Below are 15,655 nucleotides of genomic sequence, written 5' to 3'. Positions count from 1 at the left end.
GTAGCACCTGCAAAAGTTTGCATCAGTCTGACTCATTAAATAATTGGACATTTGTAAGAGCTAGAAAGCCAACAGGAACAATATCATACTTGCAATAATGTCAGCTTGATGTACATGAATGTCTGTATAGAGGGCAGCTAGTCTAGTTACAGCTTGACTATGTTTATAGTTTATTCTCTGTTTTGAATATAATTCAGTAGTTTGCTAGCTAGCTATCCACAATAGAAAAAAACTGCTGTGAAACCATTTTAACATAAAACCAAACTGAATTTTAATTTTAGGTAACCCAGTCTACCAGACAGAGGCATTAGTTACTATGTGGTAGCCTACAATGTATGGGATATTTGGTAGATTATTTAAGCAGGCTAACGTTTCCTTTGCAATGGAATCTAATATTTTGAAACGCATGTTTCCATTACAACTGATGGAGGTAGTAAATACACCTCAGGCAATTTCCCTCTGCACAAGGCATTCAAACTGCATAATGCTTAGCCACTCGAATATTATCCTGCTTTTACAACGGCTCACCAAAAAAAGCATAATTGCAATCAAAACCTGTGTTTCAAAATAAAATATTTACTTTATTCTGTTCATATTAAATAAAAAAATATTCTCTATTTTATGTTTTTTCTTTTTTACATAGGCTACTATGTGATAAATTAATAAATGGAGCCAAGTTCCCACACATAGTTGAACATACATAGCCTTTATGAGAGAATAAAAAAGATTGAGTAGGCTCGTTTCCGACAAGTAATTGATCAATCCGTTACTCGTACCCATCCCTGGTGTTTAGATTATGTACTTAATGAATTACTCCCAGGCCTTAGCCTTGGTAAATGGGCATATATGTGCTTTGAATAGGTCCCTTGAGCATAAAACAAACACACATATAAGAAAGTTAATAGTCTGTGTAATCTTCAGTTTGTCAGTCACAAAATATAATATAGCATACCCGTGAAAATATGAGGACTATGCCCTACATTCCCTTTGATAGACACATTCGTCACAGACATCACATACACGCGCGCGCACACACACACACGGCATGCTCACAACGCAGTACTGTGTAAGACCTTTGTGCTGTGGAACTAAAATCTTTTTCTCCCCTCTAACAGAAGAAGAGGAAAACGGAAAGTCCAAACAGGACAAGAACTGGTGGCGTCCTTGGGTTGACCACGCCACAGGTACATCTGCCCAAACGTGGTTCTGTAACCTCTAATAGAGGGGTGAACAATTAGAAAAGGTTTTTGTTCTGGCAGTGGGACCTGGATTCAGAAACTTTTAGAGGTCCTGCTATGTTTGAGGCTGTGAGTTTTGATGTCAGGTTGGTGCTGAATGAAATTATTGCAGATCAGAACAGAACATGTTTTATGTGTATATACATTCTGTGTCTCTCTGTACTTCCTCATTGTTATTTTACCTTTTATTTGTACAGGTTCATCTCAGTTCAACATTTATTTGTGGGCATCTAATGTAGCCGTACTCTGTAACTATCAGACTCGTGCGCTGATGCAGGTGTGTCTGTGTATGCCTTTGTGCTTGCCATTGCAGTGTTGCACTCTGGGGAGTATTACCTGTTTGAGTCTGACAGTGAAGAGGAAGAGCTGCTGGCAGAGGACCATAAGCCCCGAAAACAAACTGCCTCTCAGGTAAGGAATCCCACCCTCTTCCACAGCTTCCTGAGAACAGGAGCCCAAGATTTCATAACCTTTAAATATATTTTACTTGCCATTTCTCATTTGCATTTCTATAGTGTTAAGGCATATTTCAGATACAGTTCATATTGCTGTGATACTGGCAGGCTGCTGTATAAATGTTTGCTCAGACGTGATGTGGCCAAGGGCCTTTACCTTCCCATTATAAAATAGCAACTGAGTACTGTCATTTGCTGATTGCTGACACTGTCTGAATAATTTCTGATGCTCTACCCGCAGCTGGCGTACCAGGCTTGGGTGACTAACATCAAATCGGCCCTGAAGGATCACCAGCAGCGGCAGAGAGAGCTGCACAGACTCAGGAGAGAAAGGGAGAGGGAGACCAACTCACAGATATCAGGTCAGAAAGACAAACACTTGGGCCATGTACTAAGGCTACCTTAAATGTACTCAACAGCTTGTACTCGTGTTCTGCAGGAAGCAAATCAAGGACAAAACTTTCATGATCTGACTTTGTTTTTGCGATAGATGATGGAGAAGAAGAGGAGGGTACTTTACAAGAAGAGGAGGAGCCATGTGAGGAACAGAGCTCAGGTATTGGCCAATGCTTAGCTGCTTTGCATGACTGGAGTACATAGTATGTTTGAATGGGGAGAGTTTAATTCATATTTGTGTATGTAATATCGTTGATATGAAGTAATATTATTCCTGGCCCGGCCCTCTCTCAGGGAGGAGTGAAATCGTGCAGAGGATTCTGGATATCCTGAAATTCCTCTGGGTGCTCTTCCAGGCCATGGTGGATGGTGTGACTCAGTGGCTCAACCTGCTGACCAAGCAGTACGTGGACACCTCCACCGTGCTGTGTAACCAGCGATATTTCATCACCCACAACATCAGCCAGGTGACTGACCGTGCCCTGTTGAATGCCCTTCGTGGCTGATAGACACGGCTGAAAGCCGTAACAGGGCTGTGCTATGTTCCAGGAGGATCACACATCCCTGGGCAGTGAGACCCCCACCATGGAGACCTGCCTGGATGAGACGGACACTGATAACACGAAAAGCAGCAGCCTGGCCAGGTGGGCTTTGAGTGACAAACATGTAAAAGGCATAACACCAAGTCATATTTAAGTGACACTATGTATAATGATGTCCTCCTGCATCTATCAGGCCATCTGAAACCCAGAAGTGTTCCTCTGGTTATTCTTCTGCAGTGGAATTGAACAGGAGGAGGTGATGGACATAGAGCGCACCACTCCTCAGACTGCTGAATACAGCAGCACCACCCTCTGTTCAGAGCCCGCCCTGGAACCGGAGCCAGAACCAGAACCAGAACCACGGACCAATCAGCGCTCGGGACACACCAGGACTGCCAGTGAGATCCTTGCCGACAGGTAACCACAGCACCAGGTCAAATTTTTTGTCTGAGGTTTCCCCTCTCAGCTTTGTTAATGTACAGTAAATGCTCTGTCATGGTCACCCCTCCCATCACCTCCCTTTTCAGGCAGTTCTATGTGGAGGAGCTGATCCAGAGCCAGCAGTTCTACTCCTCCCAGAACCGAGCCCTGAAGCTGCTCTTTGCCCTCTACAACCTGTTGGCGGCACACTCAGAGCTGGTTTGCTATTTAATCATTGTGCTCAATAATGTGGTGACTGCCTCCGCCATCTCCCTGGTCCTGCCCATCCTTGTCTTCCTGTGGGCTATGCTGGCTGTGCCACGGCCCACCAAGAGGTTTTGGATGACCGCCATTGTCTATACTGAGGTAGGTTACTGCCAGGCCCTATTGTAACTTAAATTCAGATATATTGAAATATTATTTTATTATGAAATTAAATATAGAAGCAAACTGGTTTCACAGGCACAGTCAAACACAGAGAATCACATTGTTACGTATTTTAACCATGGGAGGTCATGATACTATGTAGTGGTTGAGAAGGAGCTACAAATTTTTTTTAAAGATTTGTGTGCTGCTGAGCATCGAGGGAAATGTAGTCATTCGTTTTTAAAAAATCTATGCAATCTAGATTTTTTAGCTGTATGTAGCTAATATAAAAAAATAGATAATATATTCACTTTGTTGCTGTATGTTTAAATGCACAACTTATCAAGAAGCCAAGCCTTTCAAATGTGCCCTAAAATAGGGTATTCCTGATGGAAACAGATTAATTTGGATGAGCCAATGGAAATAGTGAAATGAAGCTGGTTCTTGGTTGTTAAATGAGCCATGGTTTGGATATCCTGTTCTTCAGAATTCTAGTTGCTGTCGTGGCTATGAAACAAGAATGCAGATTTTAATTACTGAACAAATTTCTCAGAAAGTACAATGCTGTTCCTAAAAATGTCGTATTTTAAAATCGGCAGGCAATACGCTATGTGCTAAAGTTTTTTTTCTTCTTTTTTTGTCTTGCTCTCAGGTAATGGTTGTGGTGAAGTACTTGTTCCAGTTTGGCTTCTTCCCCTGGAACAGTGTGTACGAGACCAGACTGAATGAGGACAAGCCTTTCTTCCCCCCTCGCATCCTGGGCCTGGAGAAGACCGACAACTACATCCGTTATGACCTGCTGCAGCTGCTGACCCTGTTCTTCCACCGTTCCCTGCTCCAGGTATCCACATTGCACACACATTTCATTTAAGCATGCTGTATTTAAATCATATGGCTACAATATAGCCTTTCTCAAATAAACAGGTCTTAAAGTTGTGTTGGTATGTATGCTTAAATGTCTGTCTGTTTCTGGTGTCTAGTATGCTTGAGGAACTGTGTGTCCATGTGTCTGTCCTATGTAGCGATATGGTCTATGGGACCAGGAGGGCCCCCTGGAGGAGGAGAAGAGCAGGCCAAAAGTAGGGGAAGCTGAGGGGGAGGAGCCACATCTCAGCCCTTGTCCCAGCCTCACTGCCCTGGTGGATGCCAGTCCAATCCAGGACGAGAAGCCAGAATATGATGAGGGCCAAAGTCCTGTCCCCACACCAGAGACAGCCAGCCTTACAGAGAAGGTAGAGAAGGAAGGGGGCAGCGTTCTGCGTTTCCGGAAAAAGAAGCAGCAAAATGAAGGTATGGGGAGGGGAAGCAAAAGGGAGCAGGACTCAGAGCCAAGACCCAAATTTGTACTATTCAAAAATCTCACAGATCTTTTCTGTCTGCACTGCTTCAGATGCCAAAGCCACTAAAGAATCCAAGAAGAAGCTGAGGGAGAAGCGCCGGGAGGCTGCCAGGAAGAAGCTGAAGGCAGCGGGGGAGAAAATCAAAGCCCTCTTCATCTCTATGTGAGTCTATGCAAGCAACCATTACTCACCAGGAAAATAAAAAAGATCCTTGACTGTTCTGGAGAGGAGATTACTGCAGGAAACAATGCAGATCACTGTAATTAATTAAGGTACTATTTATTAGACTATTATATCCTTTAAAATGAGCATAAAATTGATTATAAAGGATGTAACGGCAGTATAGTGCCCATGAGCAAAGGAAAGAGAAAAGAAGTGCATTTATGAAGAGATTTATTTTTTATTGTAGTCTTTTATTTAACCTTACTTTGACCAGGTAGGTGAACTGAGAGCTTATTTCTCTTTTCCTGTGAAAGAGAATGTTCATGTGCCTTTAGGGGCTCTCTCTCCAATATGGCAGCAGTGCCTAACACTCTTGTGCCTAACACTCTTGAGATTGCAGAGCAAAATTTCCATTCTTTGGTTCAATTATCTGCCTCCACTCAGTAATATCATCATATTTAATTGCACCAGTTACTGCTCTCAGTGCATTACTATCCACATACTTAAGGCCAGGCATGGCCAGGCCCTGGAATTTAACAGTAATACTATGGGGATTTCATTTATTCATCACTTCAATAACATGCAAATCAGAAATATGGGCTGCTTTTGGCTGCTTTCAGTGATTTAAAAAAAAAAAAACTATATCCCTGGGGAACTTATCAGCATATTTGATGTTACTACATTATTTAGCAGTGTTTTTTGAGCTGAGCATGTTTTTTGCCACTATGCTACAATAAAATCAATGTGAATATTATAATACTATATATATATATATATATATATATATATATATATATATATATATATATTATCCTATATTAAATCTATATGAATTAATCATTTAATTCAAGCCTTTTCTGTCAAAGAATGTTGTGATGGTATACACAGAACCATACGATATGTAATATTCTTAAATGGTATGCTATCTTTTGCTATCGATGGTCTACAGTAGTGGTATAAACTAAAGAGAGGGTGAAGCAGCCTTTGATGAAGGATTGCTGCAAATCAAATAGAGGACATTTGTGATTCTGGCCTGCCATATGTTTCAGTGCACGTAACGTCTATACGCCAGTCTACGGATTCTTCTACGACATCCTGCATGCTGAGTATCGTGCAACAACCGATGTCTACGCCCTTATGTTCCTCACAGATGTGGTGGACTTCATCATCATCGTCTTTGGGTTCTGGGCCTTTGGGGTGAGCATGTTTATAGCTGGCCTTACTACTGTTGTGTTAAGACTTAAAAGTCTTCTACACTGCCTCAGTCAGCTTTTTAGCCAGACTGTCCTGACGGCACGATCAGATTGAAAAACCCTATGTTCTCAATGGCTAAGCGACACAGCTCAGGAGGTAAGAGCGGTTGTCTGGCAGTCGGAGGGTTGCCGGTTCGATCCCCCACCCTGGGCATGTCGAAGTATCCCTGAGCAAGACACCTAACCCCTAATTACTCCCAACGAGCTGATTGGTACCTTACATGGCAGCCTTTCACCGTTGGTGTGTGAGTGTGTGTGTGAATGGGTAAATGAGAGGCGAATGAATGGGTAAATTGATCAATTGTAAAGCGCTTTGGATAAAATGCAGTCCATTTACCATTTAAGCATATAAGGCACAACTCAGCCCCCACCTGAGGGTGATATAATAGCTGTACCCCCTCACATGTGATTCATGATAATGTCCTTTTAGTGTAGAGGTCTGACAGGAATTCTCTCCCACTCAGAAACACTCAGCAGCTGCAGACATTGCCTCCACACTGTCGGAGGACCAGGTGCCTGAGGCCTTCCTCGTGATGCTGCTCATTCAGTTCAGCACCATGATCATTGACCGCGCCCTCTACCTGCGCAAGACTGTCCTGGGCAAGCTGATCTTCCAGATCATTCTGGTCTTTGGTATTCACCTCTGGATGTTTTTCATCCTGCCTGCAGTCACAGAGAGGTGAGGAAAAAGAGGTGCAAACGCTCTGACACAAGCTGCAACATGCAAGATCATTATGAAGTGAAACACTTTGAGCAATACAGATGCTGCCTTGTGTTTTGTGCAGCAAGCGCATCTCATAGTTTATTTGCAAAGCTTTCCAGAAGTCTGATGTGATTATATTGTAGATGTCAAAGTTAAAACTGTGCCTTTATTAATGAATATTACCTTATCTGTCCCAACAGGATGTTCAGCCAGAACTCGGTGGCCCAGATTTGGTACTTTGTCAAGTGCATCTACTTCGCCCTCTCTGCCTATCAGATCCGCTGCGGCTACCCCACTCGTATCCTGGGCAACTTCCTCACAAAGAAATACAACCACATCAATCTATTCCTGTTTCAGGGGTGAGCATCATTCACTCCACTATCCAACAGGAAGACAGTAACAAGTAACATCAGGGAAGATCCTTTCCATGCTGATGCATCTGAGCCTCTGTTTTCAGGTTCCGATTGGTACCGTTCTTGGTGGAGCTTCGGGCTGTGATGGACTGGGTCTGGACTGACACCACCCTGTCTCTCTCTAACTGGATGTGTGTGGAGGACATATATGCCAACATATTCATCATAAAGTGCAGCCGTGAGACTGAGAAGGTGCACTAGCTATCCACCCTGCACTTGTAATCTGTAACCCTGCTCAAACCTTTCCCGATATATAATACAGTACAGTGAAATAACAGAAAATGACACAGACCCCAGTCTATTATGCCATGTCATTGTTTTTTATTTTCATTTTCAGAAATACCCCCAGCCCAAGGGACAGAAGAAGAAGAAAATAGTAAAATATGGGATGGGAGGGCTCATTATCTTCTTCCTCATTTGCATCATCTGGTTTCCACTACTCTTCATCTCACTGGTCAGATCCGTTGTGGGTGTGGTCAACCATCCAGTAGATGTTACAGTCACTGTTAAGCTGGGAGGTTATGAGGTAAGTGATGAAGCATGAAGAACTCAAAACCTCAAGAATGCTAATTGTATTCAGTTAGTTTCTGTTGAATTGTTACAGCATGTGAGAAAGGGTATCAGAGTTTTGTTACAGTGTCTTCTATCATGGTATTAAATTGCCAGTGTATGTTTACCCCTAAGTCTGAGATGTGTCCATGTAGACTGAGAAGCTTACACTGCAATGCCAGTAACTCACACATTCTTTTTTCTACTCAGCCCTTGTTTACCATGAGTGTGCAGCAGCAGTCTATTCAACCCTTCACAGAGCAGAAATACAACAATCTGACTGCCCAGTTTGGAAATAACGCTGTGAGTACAGGCATCCTCCCGGAGCTCAGTCTCTTTGCTGCTGTCACCTGGACCTTGAGTTATATCTGGGCTCATTCTAAAGTCTGATAAAAACAGGAAATGTGCTTTCCTGCTACAGCAAGTCAACAGCTAATGCAATAGCGCAACAACAAAAATACCATTCAACAGACAATATCCTCCTGAGACCCTGCAGAAAAAAACATGTTGCAGTGAAAATATTTTCAGATTTGTTAATTTATTTTATTGAGTGAAGTAGCGTATGATTCAGCACCCGTGGTCCTATGTCATATATCCTAACCTTATCAGCGCCGTACCAGCCCCACAGGGCGGTACATAAATGGCCATAGTGTTGCCCAAGGGGGAAAGGGGGTTCCACAATTTACACTACTGTTACATTCATAAACTAAATGCTGTTATGGGTCCCTGGAGCTGGAGTCTTGTTTCTGTCTGCTCAGGTGGCCATGCAGTTCATCACTCTGTACAGCTACGAGGACATTGTGACAGCTAATATTGAGGGCAGCTCAGGGTCTGTGTGGCGGATCAGCCCTCCCAGCCGACAGGAAGTCATTAAAGAACTGCTGAGCAGTCCAGTGGACATGACTTTGCGCTTGTCCTGGAACTTCCAGAGGTCAGTGCGTGTGAGATCATTTGAGTGTGCCTTGGCTACGAGAACATTCTTATTTATTTGTTTGGCAGACTTCTTGATGTACGGTTTACATCTATAAATCTTGTACATTTGGGAATCCATCTGTACAGCTCGGATCATTTTACAACAGCAGATGTGGTTAGGCCTCAGCATAAGCTACAGCAAAGTCCAAGAGTGAGGGCCCTAGAGTTAGGGCTTTGACTACTGCTCCATACTACAGCCCACAACAATAACTATACAGATAGCAGTTAAACAGGATACTCATCCTTTTACAAAATGGTCTAAGTACATCTGATTTTGACTTATTTCCAGTCTTGCATTTCTGTAGTTAGTGGTCTATATGTTTGCTCGTCACGATGTGTCTCTGTACATTTCAAAGTCTCTCATGTTGTTTCTGCTTTTTGGAACTTGTCCAGTGTTACAGTGACATTTATGTGCAATTACCAGGTTAGCTGTCTATGTTATAAGCATGTTTTTTATATTATTAAGAACTCACAATTAGATAAAAACCTGTGTGTGTGTGTGTGTGCGTGGTATGCAAAGTCACTAACCTACCATGCGTTTCTGTCCTTAGGGACTTGGGCAAGGGTGGCACAGTGGAACACTCTTTTGACAAGCACTCCGTTAACCTGGAGCCCGGGGACCCGGTTCGAGCGGACCTTGCCTTGCTGCTTGTGGGAAACCGCACAGAGCCAGTGTATGTAAAACCACTTTCGCAGATCATGGCTGTTGCTGTGACACGCGTGTGGTTTCCACTGAATTTAATGCTTTGTGTGCCCTGTTCCACAGGCGTGTGCCACACATGTTCCCAAACTTCATCCGGGCTCCAAACGGAGCAGAGGCCAAACCTGTCAGTCAGCTATATGAAGGTGAGAGACCAAGACAGGCATTTCCTCTGTTCACAAAGGTTTATTTACCCATGGATAGCAGAGATGAGACAAGGAGACAGCTGTATGATAAATTACAAAATACTTGAAAACCAGACAAAAGCAATAAACCGTACAGAAACACAGGGAGGAACTAAGGCAATATTAACAGAATAACTATAGGAAAAAAGCACAGTTAAACTTGCAAGCAAACAGCATGATACTTGTGCAAATCACACAAAGACCCAGCAGTGGGAAACAGAGAACAGGGACTAAAACACATAGCAGAACAGGTGAACCAAATGAAACTAAAGTAACCACAGGTGAAGACAATCAACCAATAATAAGATAACACCACTAAAAAGGTGAAAACACTAGGGAAAACACTAGGAACAGGAACCTAGCGGCCTCTGGTGGTGAGAGGCAGGAGCCCTGAGAAAAACACCAGTATATGACGCAGACAGCTGAAACTACAAAACCTTAGTATCGTCGTGGGTAAAAACATAGTATTCCATCATTTACTTAGTAGCCATCTACTATATCATTGTGTTGCAAGGTGATTTGTATTACTGGAATAATTGGATCTGGTTCTTCATCTTTGGTCAGAATAGTGCCTCATAGAGCATGAATCTTAGGGAGATGATAGAATAGGGGTGGGAGAGGATGTGCTCTGCGTGTTGTACTGGGTATGTGAGCTGTGGACAGGGTGCCTTGGGGTGGTTAGGTGTTGAGGCTGAGAGGAAACGCTCTTTCTCTTCCACTCTGGACAGGTGATGAGGAAGGTTACCAAGATGTGACGCTGACGCTGAAGAAGGATCGCTCGATGAACGGCAGCGGGATCGTGGAGTGGTGGGACATCGCCATTGCTGACTGTGACCAGTCTCCAGAGGGCTGTGGGGTCCTGCCCATGATCATTTTCAATGACAAAGTCAGTCCTCCCAGCCTGGGATTCCTGGCAGGATACGGGTATGAAGTACTGCTCAGTCTACTTAATGTGATGCTTCTTCCATTTTACTCACCCAATGACATTCTTTAGTCATTTGGTGACAGCATGTCAATATATTTATATTTATAAACATAGGCTACACTTTTAAGATAACAGATTTCAAGTGTAAGTTATTTTAATTTATGTTGCTGTGGATATTACTGATGTGAAAGCACACTCTAGTAAATTCAAGCATTTCAAACATTTGAAGATTAACTTCTGTGAGCTTCATTTCTGCCAGTCCTGAAGTGTGAACTTTCACACTGGCCTCTTTGTCCACAGGATAATGGGCCTGTATGTCTCGGTAGTTCTGGTAATTGGGAAGTTCGTGCGGGGCTTCTTCAGCGAGATCTCGCACTCCATCATGTTCGAGGAGCTGCCGTGCGTGGACCGCATCCTCAAGCTCTGCCAGGACATCTTCCTGGTGCGGGAGACCGGAGAGCTGGAGCTGGAGGAGGAGCTCTACTCCAAGCTAATTTTCCTCTACCGATCCCCGGAGACCATGATCAAATGGACCCGAGAGAAGGACTAGTTCGCCCACGTTCAGGCTCCGCCCCCCTCCCCTGAGTCACGCGCAGCGGTACAAACCTCCTCCTGCTGGTGTCTGGCTCCAGTGGCTCCTCCTCTCTCCAGTGAGCTGGCACACGTTGGCAGGAAACACTGACAGCCAGAGGAGAAGGACGTTTCTGCCTGTATATGCAGAAACACTCTCCTGAGCCACAGCACTGGGCTGATCTGCGATGAATCACAGACACAGGTCACATGGTTGGCCTTTTGCCTGGTTTCTTTAAGCAAGGGCCTGGCCAGTCACCATAACGACAGCCCTCTGTGTGTGTCTCTGTCTCTCTGTTTCACTTCAAGGCAGTGCAAACTTTCTTTCTTCCTTGGTGAAGTTTGTCTTGAAGACCTGGGAGGAATTCTACTTCAAAGCAATGAATTGTGGAGCCACTAGGTTGCACCACTTGACAGAAAAAGGATCCTTTCTATCAGCTGACACTCAAAAGAAACAAACATCTAAAGGTTTTAAGTGACAGACAGTTTGAAAAGCTAATCAGGCAGTTTTTCATCTGAAAACTACCAGAAAATAATATCTTAGACTGCACATACCAAAGAAACAAAACTTTGCATAATGACATACATCCAGTAAGACATAATGAAGGCTAATTTTGTTGCTTCAATATGGCTTATTGACAAAATGCAGAACACCTAAGACTTGAAGAAGCATCTTCAAACTGAAGCTTCACGGTGGAAAATATGTTCACTGTCTTTATGTAATTGATTTAATGATGAAGTACAACAGTTTTGTTTCACATAAAGAAATTATGCGGATGCAGACCTATAGTATCCCCAAACTCTTGCTGATAAACTGTGGGTGGGCACTACATTAGAATATGAATGGTCATTCAACACAGGATCTCTGGAAAGTCGTATGCTGGAATAGTTTTACAAATACTATAACTCTGGACACTTGTATGAAAAAGCACAGTGCCACGGAGGTGGTGCCAAACTTGACTAACATTATCTTTCTAGGGTATTTTTCAAATTGTTGCAGTATTGTTGGCTAAGCAATTACCAGTGTGTGCGCACACACATACACACTCTCACACACACAACAAAGTTCTCAGTGTTAAATCATCTGACAGAGTATATATGAGTCTAGTAGGGACCAATTATTCTCTATCAGTTTATTATTGACTGAACATTTCAGACACAAACCATCTACTCGCAGACTAATTAGAATCATACATGCAAAGATGCTTTTCTCATTAAAATGCAAATCACATCATTCAGTGTCAATATTGTGCATCACCACAGTAATAAATGACTATTTGTATTTCTGACCTGTGTTCTTTTGTTGCACAAAGCTGTGTCTATCTCTCAGTGTTCACATCAGTTAATGATATGTTCAAATAAAGACAGACTGCTCTGGAAGAAAACTACTTACTCAACCTGCCCTCTATCATTGCAAGGAAAGTATGCTGAATAAACACTCTTCTTATGTTTGCCTGTTCACCACAGCTGTGACCTCCTAAGCTCAGAAAAACCTACTGAAATGCTTTAATCACCAAGGTCTCTGAACATCTCCCTCCTCTTCATGAACAATAAGTATTTAGGCCTAAATACCTATTTTCTGTCTTGAGAAACCTTACAGACACAATACCCAGAGATATAAGGCTGTACATTACTATAACACAGGAAGCAAATGATGTGATCTGAATGGCATGTTCTCATCATTGATTATGTTTGTGTTCTAATTGGATTGTGTTCATAAAACATTTAGAAAAAGTAGTTATGAACAGCCTGCGAGCTGAAATGCCTCTCGCTTAGTTTCGCAATGTTAAATGGGTGAAGGGTCTTAGTTCAACTTTAGGCACAAAAGGCTTTTGAAAATGGAACTTTCAATAGTGAAAAAAATATGTTAAAAGCTACCTGTGCAGCATGTAAATTTGTAACAAAAACCGTTAATAAGGCGGTCATTATGCAGTTGAACTTCCTACACAACATAATAAGGCAAGTGGCCTGGAGCCTGCTGTGCAGTACAGGATCACAGTGATATATAGCTAGTTATACTGTAATTCTTCCCTACTCTCAGTTCTTTTATGTCAAAGTCAGTGAAAGCCGCAGCTTGTGTTTCTTTTGTTCTGACAGAACATATGGTTTAGGATGCACAAATGAGCTGGTTGGTGGTAAGTTTCATTAAGTGGCTGTTAAATTTGTTCCTTGCCAAATGAAAAGGAAGGCTGCTTTCTGCTTTCAGCTTACCATCTCTATCTGGAGCAGTAGCACAGCAGGCTTTTCAAATCAGCAGTGATAAGGGTCAGACCTCTTACTGTCTCCTGCTGTGACAATAAGAGTCCAAAGGTATCCTGCAAAATCACGAAACTGGTGCAAATCTGGGTAGCTGACTCGGGTAAGGCACCATGCTGTGGTGCAAGGATGAGCCCTACAGTCTCAAATCCAAACGATGCCAGTACTGACTAGCCAGTTGCACCATAGTGATGCACAATTGGAGATTGCTTCGTGCAGGATATGGGAGGGTTAGGGGTCCACATTTCATTGCTATCTAGCGAACCACACTGGTCGATCAGGCATTCTTGGACTGCATGTTAAAGCCGCATATGAAAGGTCTTCCTCTGACACCACTCTGTGTGAGTTTAGCTGTAGTCTGTGGTGTGAAAAGAAGCATCTTATGACGCCATGTGTGTTGGAGGAGTACAGCAGTTGTCTACACTATCTTGAAACAGCAGTGGGGTTCATGTTGAGCCAGGCTGTAGTTGCAGAGAGTTGGCCAGTCCAAATTAATGCTCACACTTGGGTTCCAAATTTATATTTTTAAAAATCTATGCTGCAAATAAGCACTGCTGCTTTAAAATGATGTGAACTACAAAGAGGAGAAACACATAGCTTAGACTTACCCTTAAAAAATCAAGCAGTTTGTGCAAAAATAATTTATCACACTAATTATCTTAGCCATTTATACTACCTGCAATGCTGGATCTCTAAGGGTTACATTGAGAAAAGGGCAATAATATGGTCTACTGTTTGGAGCACTGGACACTACACCCAGGGTTCATGGATCTAGATCCCTGTTGGGACACATATTTACAGCATGGCACAATAGCACAGTTGTCTGGTGCAAATCCAACCACAACAATGGTTACAGAAAGTTTAAAATGTAAAACTGGTATTTGCAAGTCATTGGAGAGCTGGACATCAGTTTAATGCATAATTTATGGCTCAAAAGCTGACTTCACCAAACAAACCCTGACCAGAAAGATCTCATAAAATAAACTTTCTGTGCATGGCCTCCTTTTTAGGCTTTATAGAATATACATTTCAAATGAGCAGGTATGTTTTGTGTAAAAAACAAAATGGAGCATGCAGTCAACATTGATGATTTGTTGCTTACCGACATTGAAGGGATTTCTGCCATTTCTGGATACTGTCAGCTCTGATATGCTCCAGAGGCAGGCAGCACAAATATTGTGTCCTGTTAAAAAATTGGAAAAAGAATAAAATTCCTATTGATGTGTGTTGCATATAGTACCAACACCCAGGAATCCAGGCTGAAGTTCCTCCCCTCTACCTGCCTATGCCAAGAGGAGCCTTTCAAAACCTCCTAAATCCCAGTTTTGTCCCTTGTAAGAGACATGAGTCTCTGGTCATAATCTTGTGACCCATTACATTCTACTATGCTGAAAATTACAATAAAAGGGACATCCAATAAAAATATATTTTTGAAAATAGTTTCAATATAATGTTTTTATCATCGAAGACACCTACATTATGTCAAAAAATGTGAATACTTAAAATGTTTTTCAGCCCAAGTCTCAGGAGAACATGGATGAACCTAGTTGGTTCCAGTTCTCTACATGAACTTTTCTCACCACCAAATACATCACAAGACCATGAAGTTTCCAGGGACATTTTTCGGTCACCTGTAGTGGGACATGGATCTCATGCAATGGTTAAAAGCTCAATGATTCGCTGAGTCAACCCAAGCTACCAGAGTAGTGGGCAAAGAGAACCTACAGTATGATATGCTTTTTGTAAGTCAGCATTCACTAGATGGAAAACTCACTCTGAACACACTGATATAATCCTATCAGTGATGTAGCCTACGTTTTTCTTTTCTTCTTCAGCTAAAATATCCAAACACTTAAATTACTTAAACACATGGGTCTTCAAAATGACTTCCTGGTAAATACCAAGCCCCACAACACTTGAGGCACACCAGCACGCATTAAATGATTGCCAGAGTCAGTAAAAAAAAAGCCCTGGTTTGCTTATTGCTAGTAAGAGTTAACTTTACTAGTTGTATATTTACAAAATAACATTCAATTATTCAAGTAACATACCTTAAAGTTTAATATATCGATACAGCGCCTGCTAGCGAGGGCACGCTGAAAATTATGACGATATTGCAATGGATCTTGGAGGATGTAGTTTAAATGCCTGAAAATTCTGTGAACAAGACAAGCGGTCGAACTTCAATACCCAGTGAAACATTAAGGTGA

At 42.4% G+C, this 15,655-nt stretch overlaps 1 protein-coding gene and 1 long non-coding RNA gene across 4 annotated transcripts in view; one reads left to right on the top strand and one right to left on the bottom strand.

The window, feature by feature from the left end:
- LOC118215801 (piezo-type mechanosensitive ion channel component 1-like) overlaps positions 1 to 12,476 on the top strand; it is a 62,691-nt gene extending 50,215 nt beyond the window's left edge. For all 3 annotated transcript variants that reach the window (XM_035396810.1, XM_035396811.1, XM_035396812.1), the window contains 22 exons: positions 1,116 to 1,184; positions 1,552 to 1,649; positions 1,935 to 2,055; positions 2,184 to 2,249; positions 2,384 to 2,556; positions 2,639 to 2,733; positions 2,869 to 3,048; positions 3,159 to 3,417; positions 4,070 to 4,258; positions 4,440 to 4,707; positions 4,808 to 4,919; positions 5,969 to 6,116; positions 6,637 to 6,851; positions 7,076 to 7,234; positions 7,333 to 7,480; positions 7,626 to 7,814; positions 8,048 to 8,140; positions 8,596 to 8,768; positions 9,361 to 9,483; positions 9,576 to 9,655; positions 10,423 to 10,618; positions 10,920 to 12,476. In XM_035396810.1, the coding sequence (XP_035252701.1) occupies positions 1,116 to 1,184; positions 1,552 to 1,649; positions 1,935 to 2,055; positions 2,184 to 2,249; positions 2,384 to 2,556; positions 2,639 to 2,733; positions 2,869 to 3,048; positions 3,159 to 3,417; positions 4,070 to 4,258; positions 4,440 to 4,707; positions 4,808 to 4,919; positions 5,969 to 6,116; positions 6,637 to 6,851; positions 7,076 to 7,234; positions 7,333 to 7,480; positions 7,626 to 7,814; positions 8,048 to 8,140; positions 8,596 to 8,768; positions 9,361 to 9,483; positions 9,576 to 9,655; positions 10,423 to 10,618; positions 10,920 to 11,169 (3,404 nt within the window). In that variant the 3' untranslated portion in view covers positions 11,170 to 12,476. The remainder of the gene's footprint in view (positions 1 to 1,115; positions 1,185 to 1,551; positions 1,650 to 1,934; positions 2,056 to 2,183; positions 2,250 to 2,383; positions 2,557 to 2,638; positions 2,734 to 2,868; positions 3,049 to 3,158; positions 3,418 to 4,069; positions 4,259 to 4,439; positions 4,708 to 4,807; positions 4,920 to 5,968; positions 6,117 to 6,636; positions 6,852 to 7,075; positions 7,235 to 7,332; positions 7,481 to 7,625; positions 7,815 to 8,047; positions 8,141 to 8,595; positions 8,769 to 9,360; positions 9,484 to 9,575; positions 9,656 to 10,422; positions 10,619 to 10,919) is intronic.
- Positions 11,204 to 15,646, bottom strand: LOC118215818. Its single transcript, XR_004762893.1, has 3 exons — positions 15,497 to 15,646; positions 14,548 to 14,628; positions 11,204 to 11,327 (listed from the first exon to the last, which is right to left on the bottom strand). It is a non-coding gene; the product is annotated as an uncharacterized LOC118215818 (long non-coding RNA).
- Between the last annotated feature and the right edge of the window lie 9 nt (positions 15,647 to 15,655).

The sequence above is a fragment of the Anguilla anguilla genome, chromosome 16, assembly GCF_013347855.1.
Source record: "Anguilla anguilla isolate fAngAng1 chromosome 16, fAngAng1.pri, whole genome shotgun sequence".
In the NCBI taxonomy this organism is placed as follows: Eukaryota; Metazoa; Chordata; class Actinopteri; order Anguilliformes; family Anguillidae; genus Anguilla; species Anguilla anguilla.
This window is presented reverse-complemented; position numbering and strand designations above follow the sequence as displayed.